This window comes from Podarcis liolepis, assembly GCF_965112155.1.
Source record: "Podarcis liolepis genome assembly, chromosome: 4".
Taxonomy (NCBI): domain Eukaryota; kingdom Metazoa; phylum Chordata; class Lepidosauria; order Squamata; family Lacertidae; genus Podarcis; species Podarcis liolepis.
The window spans coordinates 74,009,528-74,026,352 of NC_139558.1; the positions used below are offsets into that span (position 1 = coordinate 74,009,528).

At 41.7% G+C, this 16,825-nt stretch overlaps 1 protein-coding gene across 4 annotated transcripts in view; it reads right to left on the minus strand.

Moving 5' to 3' along the window:
* Nucleotides 1-16,825, minus strand: part of NME7 (NME/NM23 family member 7) — a 68,883-nt gene that overhangs the window by 36,844 nt on the left and 15,214 nt on the right. For 2 of the 4 annotated variants that reach the window (XM_083500869.1, XM_083500870.1), the window contains 5 exons: nucleotides 13,654-13,820; nucleotides 12,299-12,409; nucleotides 10,949-10,999; nucleotides 8,547-8,754; nucleotides 3,888-3,993 (listed from right to left, as the gene is read on the minus strand). In XM_083500869.1, coding sequence (XP_083356995.1) covers nucleotides 3,888-3,993; nucleotides 8,547-8,754; nucleotides 10,949-10,999; nucleotides 12,299-12,409; nucleotides 13,654-13,820 — 643 coding nt within the window. Of the gene's footprint in view, nucleotides 1-3,887; nucleotides 3,994-8,546; nucleotides 8,755-10,948; nucleotides 11,000-12,298; nucleotides 12,410-13,653; nucleotides 15,438-15,518; nucleotides 15,618-16,825 lie in introns of those variants that run through there. The other 2 variants (XM_083500871.1, XM_083500872.1) reach the window with 2 other exon arrangements.

A 16,825-nucleotide genomic window follows, 5' to 3' on the forward strand; every position in this document is an offset into this window, starting at 1 on the left:
TGAGTACCAAGGCGCTTGAGAACCAAGGTACCACTGTATTTGCTTTAGGCAATTTTTTAGTCTTCAACTCCAATATAAAAATCAATGCACAAGGGCAAGAGGAGAATACAGCTGGAAGAAGTGGGTGGGGTGAAGAAGTGGGTGGGGTTAAGAAGAAAGGTGTCCTCCTCCTTGTGTGAATACTGGGAGGAAGGTTGTTGGCAAATCCCAGAGTTCCCTTATCAAAACCTCAGTTTACTGGGCATAAGTCCAATAAGAACATACATTATGGGAGTGCTTTAACGGTTCTTAAGATATGATCTGTAGAGGACTTTGCACTGCCAATTCAGCTGATGTATAATAATTCATATAGAGCCTGTGGACTTTGATCTCTTAGATCTCAACCTAAGTTGAAACTATAATCATGTTCCTGTCAGCTGACTTCCTTTTGAATTACAATTTATGCAAAACACCATGGGAAAAAGGTATGCATTTTGCATTCTGGGTCTCACCACTCTGCTTGTCCTCAATTATATCTCACTACGATTGCCTTCAAAGCATAATACTTACAACACAGATAAATTCGGCACAGCTGACGGACCTGGAAAATCAACTGCCTCACTCTGTGATTAAATTCTAAGAAGCTGCAGCAGATATACTCTGCTTAATTTAGAAGCCCTCACCCATCTTTACAGATTGGGAACAGCAACCATTGTCTGTGGTTACTAAGTGCAGGGAAAGCACATTCTGAGCACAGGATTTCTCTTGCAAAGTCACAAGATACAGGGTCAGCCAATAATCCTTATTTTTGTTCCTTTATTAAACAAGGCTGCACATGGGCCGTAGCTCACTCCACGTGGACTGAATATGTGTCTCAGCTAAGATCTAGAGAAACCACCATAGTGGAGGAGGAGGGGAATACAAAAAACTAAGCCAAAAACATAAATCATCATCTACCTTGGCTCCCAAAACATGGGTTCAGGTGGAAAAGCAAAGCTAAGATACAAGAGGACTTCACAGCCATTGAGAATCAGCTCTCTGTAGGAAAAATGAGGTCCTCAGCAGTACCAAGAGGCCCCCAAGACAAAGCTTGTATCAGGTTTGCCAAGGACAGATTCAAACCCCATTACACCAGAAGCTTTTTAAAATGAGAAATCCAGGTGAGCATCTGTGTCTTCCTCCACTATTATTGAGTGAACTGAAGCTAATAGCCCACAATAAGGACAGAGAAAAGATAAGAACCCATGGTCTCGGCTTTAAATTACAGTGGTTCCTCAGGTTACATATGCTTCAGGTTATAGACTCCGCTAACCCAGAAATAGTACCTTGGGTTAAGATCTTTGCTTCAGGATGAGAACAGAAATCGTGCTCCGGCGGCGCAGCGGCAGCGGGAGGCCCCATTAGCTAAAGTGGGACTTCAGGTTAAGAACAGTTTCAGGTTAAGAATGGACCTCCAGAACGAATTAAGTAACCCAAGGTATCACTGTATGACCAATATTTTTAATCAGTAGTTGGTGGAAAAATTTAGATGAAAAATTAAGAAGAAAAACAACAATGTGTGCATTTAAATACATGTAAAAACTGAACAGTTGCAGGCCTCTTGAAGGTAGGCATTGGCAATCTCTGAAAAGCACTTCCATTATTTCCATAACAAAGTAGAAGGGCAGGAAGAAAAGACAGTTTTAAATAATAAAAACAAACGTTTCACTGAAAGATGATAGACAGCTGAGAGGAGTGATGTATTTAAGTATCTGGGAGTAACTTCCAATAATGCAATGGACAGATTTTATTTGCAATTGTCAGATTAGTTCCAGCAGAAACAGGATGGGCGCTGGCTGTTTTGACAGCACAATCCTATACTTGTCTATGTAGAATTAAGTCCCAGTGAGATCAGCTAGTTACTCCAAGGTAACGGGATATAGAATTGCAGCCTTAGTTTTTTAAAGTAAGGCAAGTAGAAGGGTTGTTACTAAGAAATATGCAGATCTTTTCCCAAGTACCCATAAGTCATATAATAGGCACCAGCATTTTGGATTGATAAGATACCATGCAAATCATTTTGCCACAAGGAATTGTAATATTTTCTGCAACACACTAACATGACTTCCTCTAGACATCATTTAGAAAAACAGCGAATGCTGGCTTTAGATAACTTGAATACAGCTGACGCATACTGATTCACATGTGCCTTATCCCACCATATAATGGTTTATGACAGTTGCCTAGTGGTGGAAAAGCCACAGAATCTTCACTTGTAAGAAGTTTAAATATGCTCCAGCTGCCCTCTCAAATGCCTGGTAACCTGATGTCGAATCTTCCATATCAACTTTTAGGAAGAGGGGTCTAAAAACTACAATGCCCCAAAGGCTGCATAGATCACAATAAGGTTCTGATTAGCATTTACTTCTTATACAAATTTGTTTTAGAAATTATCAGCAGCTGAACCAAAGCATATAATCATACTGTAAACAGTCTTAATCATTTCCCAATGGTTGATGGTAGGGAAAGGGAGCAGTTTTCTATATAAGGTTATGTTTAGACATCAACCATTTCAGCTGATCTGATGAAGAAACAACACAAAGAACTCCACCAAAAATAATATGTTTTCAATCAATCACAAGGATTTTTAAGTGCTAACTCTGTATTTTAGTACTGCATGTGTAAATTAGTCTAAGGCAGGCATGGGGAGTTTGTGGCTCTCCAGATGTTGCCAGATTATAACTGGCTTAAGGGAAGGCTAAAATTCTGTTGGACATGTTTCCAGGTACCCAAGTGACCTGAAAAGGAAGTGCATCTATGTCCTCCAATTCAAAGTCTCCCCTTGCCCTGATTGCTTTATTTGGCAGAAGGGGGAATATCATCTGTTTGAACGTATTTCCAAGAAAGGTGATGCCGGGTGTGTGTGTATAACAATGGTGTACACTGAGGCCAACTTGCAGCCCTTTAGGAGTTGGGCTACTCTGTCGCAAAATGCTTTGTTACCTAGTTTGTCACAGAATGCTTCTTCTCGTCCAGACGAAGGGAACAAAGTTACCAAAATGGAAGTGTGACAATGGCATCACAGACGCTCAGCGTCTGGGTCACCACCACCCACTCAGCTTCTTCTTCATTTGCCTCTGGTTAGGAGGTTTTCCCAGTAGTGATGTATGGAAGTGAGAGCTGGACCATAAAGAAGGCTGATCGCTGAAGAATTGATGCTTTTGAATTATGGTGCTGGAGGAGACTCTTGAGAGTCCCTTGGACTGCAAGAAGATCAAACGCATCCATTCTTAAGGAAATCAGCCCTGAGTGCTCACTGGAAGGACAGATCCTGAAGCTGAGACTCCAATACTTTGGCCATCTCATGAGAAGAGAAGACTCCCTGGAAAAGACCCTGATGTTGGGAAAGATGGAGGGCACAAGGAGAAGGGGACGACAGAGGACGAGATGGTTGGATAGTGTTCTTGAAGCTACCAGCATGAGTTTTACCAAACTGCGGGAGGCAGTGGAAGACAGGAGTGGCTGGCGTGCTCTGGTCCATGGGGTCACGAAGAGTCGGACACGACTAAATGACTAAACAACAACAAGGAGGTCAGACATTACAGGTTGTGTGGTATTTTGCTACTTACACACGCATAGGCCTTCTATGGACAAGTACATATTAGCATGCAGCCTTGTAGAAGTACAGAGAACATCAACCGCTGTTAAACATAATTTCTCAAATGCTAGTATTTATGCAATTTGGTCTGTGTTAAATGTCAACAAGCTGTGAGCTAAAATAAAATAAAAAAACATAACTTTCTTACCTCCAGCCATTTACAAAACACATATGGTAGCAATAGTGCAAGTCTAAATCTAGGCAGCTATTCAGCTAAGAAGAGAGATGCTGAAGGGCACTTTCAGCCGAGGGTCAGGTCAGTGTCACCTACCTTCTTTAACTGCGTGAGGCTTAATAACACAACAAGTACAGTGTGTGTATTTTGCAGTGTTTGCAGGTCCACGGCCTCCACTGGAGGGAAAGAACAACTCCAGCTCCTGAAAATAATTGGAATTAAATACATTTAATTGTGCACAAGTGCATGATTCATAGTCATAGGACACCAGTTATGTTTATGAGGGTCAGAGTCATATTCCCAAAGCAATACTGAAATCCTACGTCCTCCCCCATTTATTAATATCTAGCCGATGGCTGTATTTCAAAGTGCTCTGTGACGCTTTCCTCCAGAAGCATGGTTTTGAACATATTTACACTTACACTCCATTAAACCCCATACACATATGGTATTCCATTAAGCTTCACGTTCAAATTTGCTCATGCTGCTACCTATGCAAAGGGAACTACTCACCTTCCATAATTTAAGATACGTTCTGAGTAAGCACAAACATAGGGCATCTGTCCTTCAATACAACAGTTTTAAAACACTAACTCCATTCTTCCTGGCAAGCACCCTTCACAAGGTGAATTCTCCATGCCAGGTTTTGTACCAATAAGACAAATTACCTGGATTTCGTGATTAACATAATTTTCAGACTTTGTAATGACAAAATGTTGAAAAAAATTCTTGCCTTAACTGTAGAGCGGCTCTATAATCATATTTGTAAGCCACTTTCCCCCAATGACATCTTTCGGACCATCCTGTATGCCTAAGGAATGCCTAACAAGCATCAGAATTGTGGATGCCTCCCCTTTGGCTTTCTTGTTTCTTCCCCTCCCTTGGGAGAAGAGGTACAAAGCAATGCACTGGAAGAGTGAGAGGAGAACAGAGAGGATAGGAGTGGAAGATTCACAGGCAGAAAAAAGGCCAGGCACAGCCAGCCAAGAGGAGAAGAGAAAGGGCAACTATATCCCCATCTCCACAAGTGGGAGAGACAAGGCTTGAAGGAAGGGGGAAAAAGTCAACAGCACAGAGACCAACCCATGGTGAGATGTTCCTGGCCATCTTGCAGGGTTGAGTGCTGGAATCTCTCCATCCCCGGGAATGGAAAACCTCACACCCACAGTTACAAAACTCACAAAAAGCAGAAGCCAACACTAGAAGTGGTATGTCTCACATGCCGATAGACATACTGCCCTGGATAACTCAGCAGGTGACAAACTGTAAATGCAACCTACTATTGGTTGGGAAGGAACAAAGCAACCTTTAACTATAACAAATTCGAACAGGTGGTCTCTTCATTTGTATGCAGGGCAAACGATTTAGTCCAGGTTGACTTTAATAGCTATTTCTTTCTTCCCAGAACAATTTACAGATGCTGCATCCTACAGGTTTCCTTGGTAACTGGTACAAGGCTACATAACAGTTTGTGCTACCTGCTCATTCAATACACAATCCGAACCACTGTGCATCACGCCAATAATTATGAAGTAAAACAAAAACACAAGGGTATTAGAATTTGTAATCACGTCTAAGAGAACTGTGCAACTAAATATTTAGTTCAAGAGTGAAAAATGAACTATATTTTTAAAAGCACAGCTGTAATCCCTCCAAGGCAAAAGCATTTTAAAATAACTCAATTTGCCACCATTTTGTTCTTTCTCAGCCTATATTAAATGATCCCTGCAGCATTCCAGGGCAAAGAAACATCAACACAGCAATAAATCATACAACTGTAGAGTTGGAGGGTACCCAAGGGTCATCTAGTCCAACCCTCTGCAATGCAGGTGACCCGTATAGGGATCGAACCTGCAATCCTGGCGTTACCAGCATCAGCTAACAAACTGAGCTAGCTGGCTTCCCAGTATGCTCCTCAATACCCCATTGCCTACTGACGGTCCCTATTCTCTGATCTAAACTATCCCTATTTTTTACTTTTTGGGAAATGCCTGTTAAAATGTTGTTAATGTGAATTGCTAGCACTGTTGTTCTTTAGGGTTCAAGTCTCTCTCCAGTTCAACATCTGAGTGGGGTGGCGCTGGAAGCATCTTCTCTTCCTCCAGAGCACATGCAGTGTTAAGTGCACAGACATGAGCACAGAGCTGCAATGTACTGTAGTTCATAGCTTACCAATTTCATAAGCTATCGAGGTTTGTTTTGCACAGTCGCTAACAAATTGTAGGTGCTTAAATCAGCAAAAGACAGTTGACTTCAGGGTAGCTTAATAAGGCACACATGAGGTGGAGCAGAGACTTAAACTAAGTGCAATAATATAGTACGTGTGGAGATCTTGGTATGAGAATCAGCTGTTACAAGGTGCTGTGATGGGTTTGAGAGCAGACACTCACATTTTAAATGCATGCTCCAAGATACAGTGGTGCCCCGCAAGACGAATGCCTCGCAAGACGGAAAACCCGCTAGACGAAAGGGTTTTCTGTTTTTCGATGCGCTTCGCAGGACGAATTTCCCTATGGGCTTGCTTTGCAAGACGAAAATGTCTTGCGAGTCTTGAGATTTTTTTCGCTTTTTTCTCCCTTTTTCTAAGCCGCTAAGCCACTAATAGCCTTTTAGCCGCTAAGCCGCTAAGCCTTTAATAGCCGCTAAACCGCTAAACCGCTAAGCCGCTAATAGGGTTGCTTCGCAATACAAAAAAACCACTAGACAAAGAGACTCGCGGAACGGATTAATTTCGTCTTGCAAGGCACCACTGTATTAAACTTTCTTTCTTCCTCTCAAAGTTTGCCTTCTCTTTCAGGCCTATATACTTTTATTTTAGCGTTCATGTGTCCTCTAAATAGCACAAAGTAATGTACTGGTGTACTTTCCAGAGTCTATATATGCTACTCCAGCTCCAGAGGCCTCAGTTTTCTGCCACAACTGGTCTGTCCATTGGACAGCTATGAGTTCCACAGCATCAGGCTTACAAAGACCAGATGTGTGACTGCCAGATGTTTTGCTACACCAGCAAGTGCACAAACAATGCCAGTTGCCTAGCAGTGCAGTCATCTCTAGGGCTGTGGGCCTGGGTTACTAAGGAACCTGAACCTATAGTCACTTCCCTCCCTCTGATGAGCCCAACAAAATAAGGAGAAGTTAGTGGAGGGAAGAAGGTAACAAAAATGAGAAGTAAAGACTGGAAACCAGGGAAAGAAGTTTCTTATTGAATAGTTGCTGGGGTGGGGATACATCCAAGTGCCAAGGACTACACCAGCTTTCTTTTGCCTTCACACTTTGTAGTTCCTTAGTTACATGCATTTTATAGCGCTATGAATATGTATGTAATATAACAAATAAAAATGTTGATTCTTCTATTTGTCCAGCATCCTAGATTAAAATAACTAATTTTAACAAAAAAATAAAGGGAGGCAGAAAAATATCAGAGTTCCCAAGCAATTGCTATTCCACAGAGAACAAATAAGTGAGTAATTAAGGCGCTGTGCGCAACACTATTCTTAGCTACTCCTGACAGCCGTAAGAAACGTGTTTCCATGGAAAGCAAAACAGGTATTGAAGAGCAAAGCTCAAAAGTGCTCTTTTGTCCATTCTGTTTTCTTATGGCTTGTAAAGATATATATAGAAGCCTGGCCTTTAGTCAAGCCGCAGTTCCAGCAGAGAACTTTCAGATGGGCTTCGTAATCCACCGCAACAAAAGGTCATTAAACTTCTGAGCTGTTCCTTAGTGTATTTGCTTATCGACATGCAGCTTTGACTCCCACAAGATTGGGGGGGGGGACCAAGCTCCAATATTACCATCTGTTTAATTTAAGCAGGGTCAGGGTCAGACAAGGGATGCTGGTCTGGGATGCTGCACCAATGAGGAGGCTCCCAAATAGCCTGGGGTGTGGAGAGGGGCTGCCATTCAGCTCAGCTTTATGAGTTGACTGGTGGCTGTTCTGATTTTCTTTAAAAGAAGGCAATTTCACCACTCACAGCACAACTTCTTCTATGGCCACTACCTAGCAAAGATTCAGTGATGCAAAACATCACGCAGTTGCCTGCCACACTTCCTAGAATAATCTCACAGCAATACAATATCGTACTGCATTTCCTTCTGGGAAGTGAAGGGAACAGGGGCAAAGCAGCACAGTCTCCTTCTTTTAAACAACAGCAAAAAAGTCCCGGTCACCTCATACATTTAGGGTACATGGCAGCCAGCCCATCAATGCTGGATTTAGGGTGGGGCCAGTGGTTCTTCCACACAGGGTACCAAGCCAAGGGGCACAAAATATGCCGCAACTATGACACAGCACATTTGAGAGCATGCGCAGAACAGAAGGTGAGAGGGATGGGGGCATTAAAATAAGCAAGGGGGGTTCGTCCTTGCTCAAGGCACCATATTACCAAAGTCCACCCCTGCCTCTTTCCAGCATAAAGGCAGGCAGTGGGGAAGGAAGCCTTTTCCCTTCCTAACATTTCTTTAAATATCCTGTAGAGATTGTCAAGCACAGGGTCTCTAGAAGAGTTTTGAGAAAGGGTCTCCTTTCCCTCTGTATGGTAAGGGGAGAAAAGGCAGGGGTGAGTATTTTCTTTCTTTCTGATGAGCTAAGCCACATAGCTACTATATGCCATGTAGCTAAACCAAGCTCAGACCACAAACATTGGAAGTAGCCAAACTCATTTTTGTATAATATATATGCCAGTAGAAGCCCAGTCATCCAGATGCAGAAAGATTCACCTTATCAAATATATAATTTTGGGGGAGGGGGGACTTACTCTAGCAGCAGAAGCAAAAGAATCTGGACCATGAGCTACATTTCTTATGCCATCAGTTCCAAAACATGCCCTAACGCTATTTGGGGCATCAGTACGGGCCACAGAAGAATTTGCAGGTCCTAGTAAATTCTTCCATCGGCTTATAGCATCATCTCCCAAGATCTCCATGGCAACAACGGGGCCACTTGTCATAAATTCAAGAAGCTCACTGCAAGCAGAAAAGAGAACAGTTAGCATTCACATTGAACAGGACATTAAAACGGGATTCAGCTGCCCTAAATGCAAGCAAACCAACAGCCCCAAGGGTGGTATGCAACACTGCTGTCCTGCTCACAGACCTCTCCTTGCACAATGGAACTTCCTCCTATTTCTCTTTTCAACCCTCTGGAGGAGATTTGGGGGGAGGGCATGTAGGGTAAAGTTACCAGATTTTTTTCAGTGAATCCGGGAACACTTTTCAACTTCCTACTAAATAAGATGGATTTTGTCAGGGGACTGATTTGTAAATCTGGGCACCGTCCCCAGGAAACGGGGACGTCTGGTAACCTTAATGTAGGGGGCGTTTCCAAGCACAATTCAGAGTGTTGGTGCTGACCTTTAAAGCCCTAAACGGCCTAGGCCCAGTAAACCTGAAGGAGCGTCTCCACCCCCATCATTTTGCCCAGACATTGAGGTCCAGCGCTGAGGGCCTTCTGGCGGTTTCCTCACTGCGAGAAGCCAAGTTACAGGGAACCACGCAGAGGGCCTTCTTGGTAGTGGCGCCCGCCCTGTGGAACACCCTCTCATCAGATGTCAAAAAAATAAACAACTATCTGACATTTAGAAGATATCTGAAGGCAGCCCTGTTTAGAGAAGTTTTTAATGACTGAGGTTTTCATGTATTTTTAATCTTTTGTTGGAAAAACCCAGCCAGATGGGTGGGGTATAAATAAATAAAATTAATAATACTAATAATAAATTTAATAATAATAATAATAATAATTAGGAACAGAAGGGGTCCTGTTGTATGAGTGGAACTGTTTGCAGTGTTGGATATAATGCAGCATATAATTAGCCATTTTCTAAACACAAAGCTGCAACAAAACCACAATTTCACATGAGTTCCCAAAAAGTTCTAGCTTGCTTGTTCTACTACCTTCAGGCAACAACATCTGGAATAATTTCTGTCTAATCTTTTAGGAGAGTCTGCACTGGAGCTGAAAGCAGACTCCCTTAAATACCCAAGTTCTTATCCTATCATTGTTTTATTTCAGGTCAAGTAGTTGCATATAGTACCAGGCTCCTAGTTCTTCATGAACTGGCAGCCTGTAGAACAAATAAGGCTTGCCAAATTTATCTGGGCTGCATGGTAAGCCTCTCCCTCTGTCAATCTCCACTCATTGTTACTGCTCAAACATGGGTAACTGGGTTCAATATCTTATATTGCTTTTTTCATATTTTCACTTTTATATGTATCTTTGTTGTTGTTGTTGTTCTCCCTCTCACTTTTCCTTCTTCTTTTTCTGTATCACTTTATTTCTTTTAACTGAAATCACCTTAATAAAATATAAATATTAAAAATAAAAAGTGGCTCCCATTAACAAAATACACACATGAACACACACATGAACATATGCTGTACAGCAGTGCAAAAGCATTCACTCTATCACTGAGCTACTAGCCCTTCTCATTTGCCTAGTAATGAGGAAAAAGCATCAATTGCCGAATAATTTCTTTATATTTCAGAAATATACGTGAGGCATTTCAGGGCAAAGCCTTCCTAAGGAGGTTTATGAAATTATTTAACTACACAAGGAAAATGTTAATACACAAACAAACCCATGCCATTCCAAACTAAAAACAGCAACAGTTTGAAAAACAGCAGTCAACACCTCAATAAAATGCAGAATGAAACACATCTTTTTTTAAAAAAAAAAGTGCATTTTTTAAAAAAATGAATGGGGCTATAGGTCCCTCTTTTGAGAGAGACTTCCATAGATGAGGGGCCACTACTAAATAAGGTCCGGTCTCTGGTATTTGCCAGTCTGATAGGTCTTAGCAGGATACCTGCAAGCCACTGGAAACTAAATTCTTATGTTATCCTTCAAATAACCTGATTCCAAACTATTTAAGGCTTTGCAAGTTAAATAAGCAAGGTAAGGTGTTGTAATTGCTGTCATTGACCATGACTCAGTATATGGCAGCTGCTGCTTCTGCTCGGTTTTAGGATTGTGGGGAGAAACCAGGAGGTAAGCCAACCCTGCAAGCCTCCACAGTCCCATATACCTCTAAAAATACTACCCACAATTTATTGGTATAAATCTAAATCTAAAGATCAAGCAAAAATCAACGTCAATTTCATATTGTTCATATTTCACTGGGAACATTGTACAAGTCAAAACATCCTGCAAACTGAAACTTACTTGTAATAAGGCTTAGCTTGGTGATCTGCGTAGAAATCTATTGCTTCTGCCCTACAAAAGATTTGTTTAAAAACACGCATCATTAATGTTTTTGTGAAAAACAATTATTAATCAGCAATGGCTTCACCCACAGAACCACAAGCAGAGTTCTGCTTGCGCCATCAGGTTTCTCTGAACCCTCACAGGATCAAAGGAAGCTGCCATATCCCAAGTCAGACTGAGTAGTAGGCTGAGTACTGCCTCCACAAGCTGGGAGCAGCAGTCCAGGCTTTCACTCAGGGGTCTTTGCACACTCCACCAGGGATCTGGAATTGTACCGCCAAGCTTATTTTTGCATTAGTAAATATTTTACTAATGAAGATTACTGAGTCTGAGGGATTTTTTTGGAAGCAGGCATTGTTTTGGAGCTAACTACTCTGCTTCCAACAGAGCAGGCATGCCCTGGGTCGTTTGGGGCATGAAGCCTGACAAGATAGGTAAAGGACACTTGGATGGTTAAGTCCAGTCAAAGGCAACTATGGGGTTGCGGCGCTCATCTCACTTTCAGGCCGGCGTACACACACACACATACACACACACACACACACATATGTAAAGGGACCCCTGACCATTAGGTCCAGTCGCAGACGACTGGTGTTTCAAAGTTCATCTCACTTTATTGTCCGAAGGAGCTGGCGTACAGCTTCCAGGTCATGTGGCCAGCATGACTAAGCCGCTTCTGGTGAACCAGAGCAGCACACGGAAATGCCATTTACCTTTCCGCTGGAGCGCTACCTATTTATCTACTTACACTGGCGTGCTTTCAAACTGCTAGGTTGGCAGGAGCTGGGATAGAGCAACGGGAGCTCACCCCATTGCTGGGATTCGAACCGCCGACCTTCTGATCAGCAAGCCCACTGGGTTTAGACCACAGCGCCACCCGCATCCCATATGACAAGATGCATATGCAGAAGCATACAGAGTGCTGCACCACATCTCTCTGGACCACATCTACTTCACCACATCTGTCTGGATCATGGCTAGGACCCAAAGGGATACAGTATCTTAAATACATAGCTGCCGCCATCCCATGAATCTCCTCCCTGCATCTTCCTCTAGTATTCAGTTACAGCATGTGGGTGATATCTCTTAATGGTGCTCAGCCTTTCCCATCTCCCCTCTGATTCACTGGCTGCTGTTTGTGGAGGGGATGGACAGAGCACGAAAATGCTGTGCATGTTGGATTCACAGATCCACTTTAATGGAACATGACTAGGTAACATGGGGAGATATAGGTTGGCAACAGTCACCCATTCAAGGTAAACAATAGTTCAACCGATTTTTGAAAATCTCAAATTATTAAAACCTCACCTTGAAACTTTTGTCATTTTGGCTTTAGTTATTGTAAAACCAGCTCTAATAATCATATCAATGACATCTCCAAGTTTGAGTGCTACATCAGGTTTCAATAAAGCCAAGGTTCTAGAGAGGGAAGGGAAAGAAACCAATAAAGTCAAAATAAGTTGTCAAAATATGAGCTTAAGTAAATCTCCGACTAAACAAATACCATTTCAAAAATATGTCTGTTATATGCATTTTTATCCTTCATATAACCAGCTGAAGGTTTTGGATCAAATATCTGACCAGTACATTAAGAAGAAGAAGAAGAAGAGTTTGGACTTGATATCCCGCTTTATCACTACCCTAAGGAGACTCAAAGCGGCTAACAATCTCCTTTCCCTTCCTCCCCCCCCCCCACAACAAACACTCTGTGAGGTGAGTGAGGCTGGGAGACTTCAGAGAAGTGTGACTAGCCCAAGGTCACCCGGCAGCTGCATGTAGAAGAGCGGGGAAGCGAACCTGGTTCACCAGATTACGTCCACCACTCTTAACCACTACACCACACTGGCTCTCAAGTGGCACATATGACAAAAAGTTGGATGGGAAGGGGAGAATGGTGGCAACAGGATGTGCACTTGGGTGATGGCTGCCATTTCTGCCTTGCCCTCTGGAGGCCTGTTAAATTGGAATATTGGGGGGCAGTAATCATGGTGTCTCACACCAGGAAAATGAGGGTCTCCCTGTCTCCTGCTCTTTTGTAGTGCAGTTCTATTATTCCCATACTGAATAGAGAGGGGGCTGCAGAGAGGTATTTTGGGTTATGACAACATCACAGTAACGTTCATTGTTAATATTCTTTCTCACACTGTGGGCTGGAGGGTCACCTAGCTGAGGGAGATATTGGCTTTTGACAACCCTCTAACGTAATATACTATTTTTATTGTTTATAGCCTTAAGAAGATTATATAGAAGATGATTAACAAATTAATCATCAACATCCAGGGAGCATCTTGCTCTCTCACTTGAGTGCTAGCACTTAAGGTTCTTATTCTTTCCCCAGAGATTGAAGGGTTCTCCTTAGGGGGCGGAGAGAAAGAGTTTGCTGAGGAGTGGGTGTTGTGCTTTAACTAGTGTGACATTTGGACAATAAACTCCTAGAGGGCTGTGCGCTATTGTCATGCACACAGAGAGGAGAGGAAATGAGGATGCATCCCTAACTAATAAGCAATCACTGTAGCAAGGCTCTCTCTTTGCCCTTTCTCTCTTGGAGGCTACCAGCTGGTCCAGGCACCCTGGCCAGCCAGAGAATGAAGGAGCACAGACATCTCAATAGCCTCAAGTTTATAAGGTAGAAAATAAGAGGTTCAAAGAAGATATCCTCTCACCTTTCTTTGCGACTGCCCAACATGCGGGAAGTATATTGATCCCCATAGTCAACCAAATTGAGGTGGCGTGAGAAGATAGTAATTTTGTTGCCCACAAACAAATCTTTAAACTGCAGATCTTCATATTTGATGCGATTTAGGAATCGGCAGCGGTTCTTCATGTCATACTGGTAAGGTAAAGAGACTGAATAATCTACATGCAGGTCTAAAATACCTTTGCTTTTAAAAAGAAGAAGAAAAATATCATGCACAAAGAGAAACAGATACTGTTTTTAATAGTTAGTTTGACTACTGTTATGTGCCCGTGCAAAACTAGCACCTGCTACCAGTTTGCTTCTGTGCTCGATTCAAGTTGCTTGGGGTTAGGGCTTTAAAGCACTAAGCAGCCTGGGACTTGGGTACCTTAAGAGCCACTTCCTTCCATACATTTCTTTCTGAAGGCTCCATACTTCATCTGAGGCACTGCTGCAGATTCTTCAACTTCAGAAGGCAAGGCTGATGGCAACCAGTGCTAGGATGTACTCTAGGATGATACCTATCCTGCAGAATGCCTAGCAAAATGTGTCAGGCCCCCAAATTATATTATTTCAATAGGAAGGGAACTGGTGCTAAGGTCATGGCTATAAAAGACATAGCTCTTCAAAAAGTTAGTTGGCTGATGGCTGGTTGAGGGGGAGGTCCTGGTGTTTGGCTGTGCTAGACTTACTGTGCTTTCTTGGTTTTTAGTTTTTATTATGGGGTTTAAACTGGGAGTTGTTTTAGATTTAATTTTATTTTTTTGTATTCTGACTTGGTAGCCACCTTGAGTTCCTTGGAAAGTAAGAGGGATACATAAAAAATAATAATTAAAGAACAAGATTCTGAAGTACTGGATTCTACAATACTTCACAATCTGCATTTATAGAGATCCTTTTTCTAATGCACCTATACCAAATGGTTTGAGGCACAGAAGAAATAGAGGTATCATGAGCTGAACTAAATGATCTGCTTCACAGTGCAGTCATATACATGTGTACTTAGAAGTAAGCCCGGCTGAATTTAATGTAAGGTTACCAGACATCCCCATTTCCTGGGGACAGTCCCTGAATTTATAAATCAGTCCCCTGACAAAATCTATCTATTTAGTAGGCAGTTGAAGAGTGTCGCTGGATTCAACTGAAAAAAATCTGGTAATCTTAACTTAATGGGACTTACTCTCAAGTAAATGTTTATGGGGTTGCAGTTTTAACCATACTTTAAAAAAAATGGCAAAACAAATTCTGTTCATAGCTTTCCCTCAAAACAATTCCTACTGATGAGCATATTTACTTGCAAATATGGAGAAGATTATCTTTATATGGAGTCACTTTTTCCAAGCCAGAAAGGAAGACACATTGTATACATGCCTTTACATTTTTACTAAGTGTACACATTTATTATCATCATTTATAATTGTACACAAGGTATGAATAAGCCCACTGTGAATAAGACCAGTGTGTCCAAAACAGCTTATACTCAGGTTAGTGTGCACAGGATTGAAGCATCACCCTCCAACACATAATAGCACATCCAGTTGCATATAATACTACAGCAATAACTGAATATACTGAGTTGTCTGACCATTTATCACTTTCAAAAGTAACCTTTTGGATATTCCTCAAATTGACTGAAGAGCATAATTCCAAATAAACAAATACTTTCAATAACTATCCCAAACTGAAGGCACTTGGAATGAGAGAAAGGGGAACCAAACTGCTTCAACACAGAATGTCTGAACAGGACTGAGCACAAAACTTATTTTTACTCTAGCTTCATTGGCATTCAAAATCCAATAGTAGGTTTGCTACTGTAGTCAAATAATAAAGTTATTGTTTCCTCCAATGTACCTTCAAAATACTGGATCCCAATTACTTCCTGGCTCTGTTCCATAATATTTGCCAGAGCTTCTGGTATTTACTGCAAATGCTCCAGTTTCTTCTCAATCGCTACCAAGAAGTATGACAAATTGGAAGATTAAAAACAACAAAACAATTCCCCTTCCTCTGAGGTTTTTATATGCTTTGTACACCTTAAGTTATTTATAAATCTGATTAAAACAAAGAGGCAGGTGCAGAGCAAAGTGGGTAAACAAAAGCAAAATCAACATCTGATTTGGTAAATACAGCTTGCAGATTTATTGCTCTCCCTGTTGCTTTCTTTAATAACCAAGAGTAAGTGAACTAGGCTGGCTTAGAACCGAAGAACCCATTTAGGCACATGAATGAGTTTCTACAGGCACACTGGAATGTCTCCTTTTTTCAGATGGTTGCTGCTTCCATTTATTATTAATATTAATTAGTTTTATCACACCCCCCCAACTTCTTCCTCCCAAACCAGCCCAACTCTCAATAAGTTTCAACATCAGCTTGTCTACAGGAGCTGTTGGATATGTGCATGGATCCCAGATCTTAATGGTCTACAAATCATTAATCATTGGAAATTGAATTCTAAGAAGGACATTTGGGGGAGGGGGTTAACATAGGGTAATAAACTGACTGACAGTATGTCTTACATTGAGTTGCCTTTATCACTTGCTTTCTTCTTTAGCAACTTGGTAAAGATAAGCACTCCTCAGGGAATGAAAGGTGGCCATATAAGTAGATGCATTACTGAACCAATTTCTGTTTGCAAAGAGGAAAGTGGGTTTCTGATAACTCAGAATTAAGATGCCCTCTTACCAACCAAAGAAATAATTTTTATTGGCATAAAATGCAGCCATTCTTTCCCTGATTTAGATTCTTCTATTATTAGTACACTATATCTTGTTTCTTCTGACACCAGGAACAATTGCAGTAATTGGCAATTTCACTGAAACAGAATGCAGAAGAGAATATAAGAGCACAAAAGAAAGGTAACTCCATCCTCTCTTTGAATCACATGGGTAGGACTCCACATGATCAGCCACAATCTCTGTCTTCTGTGCAATCACCAGGTCTTGGTAACAAGACCTTTATGTCCCTGAGCCAATTAGATCTGGGCATCTGATGAATGACATTATATACAATCCCCAGTAACATACTCACTAGCATTTAAAATATGAAAAACAGGAGTGTACACAGGTGGGCAGAATCCATATACTGTGTATCAGAATAGAATTTAAACACAGCAAATTAAACTCTAACACACGTCCAACAAGAAATGGCTGCTTCTCAGC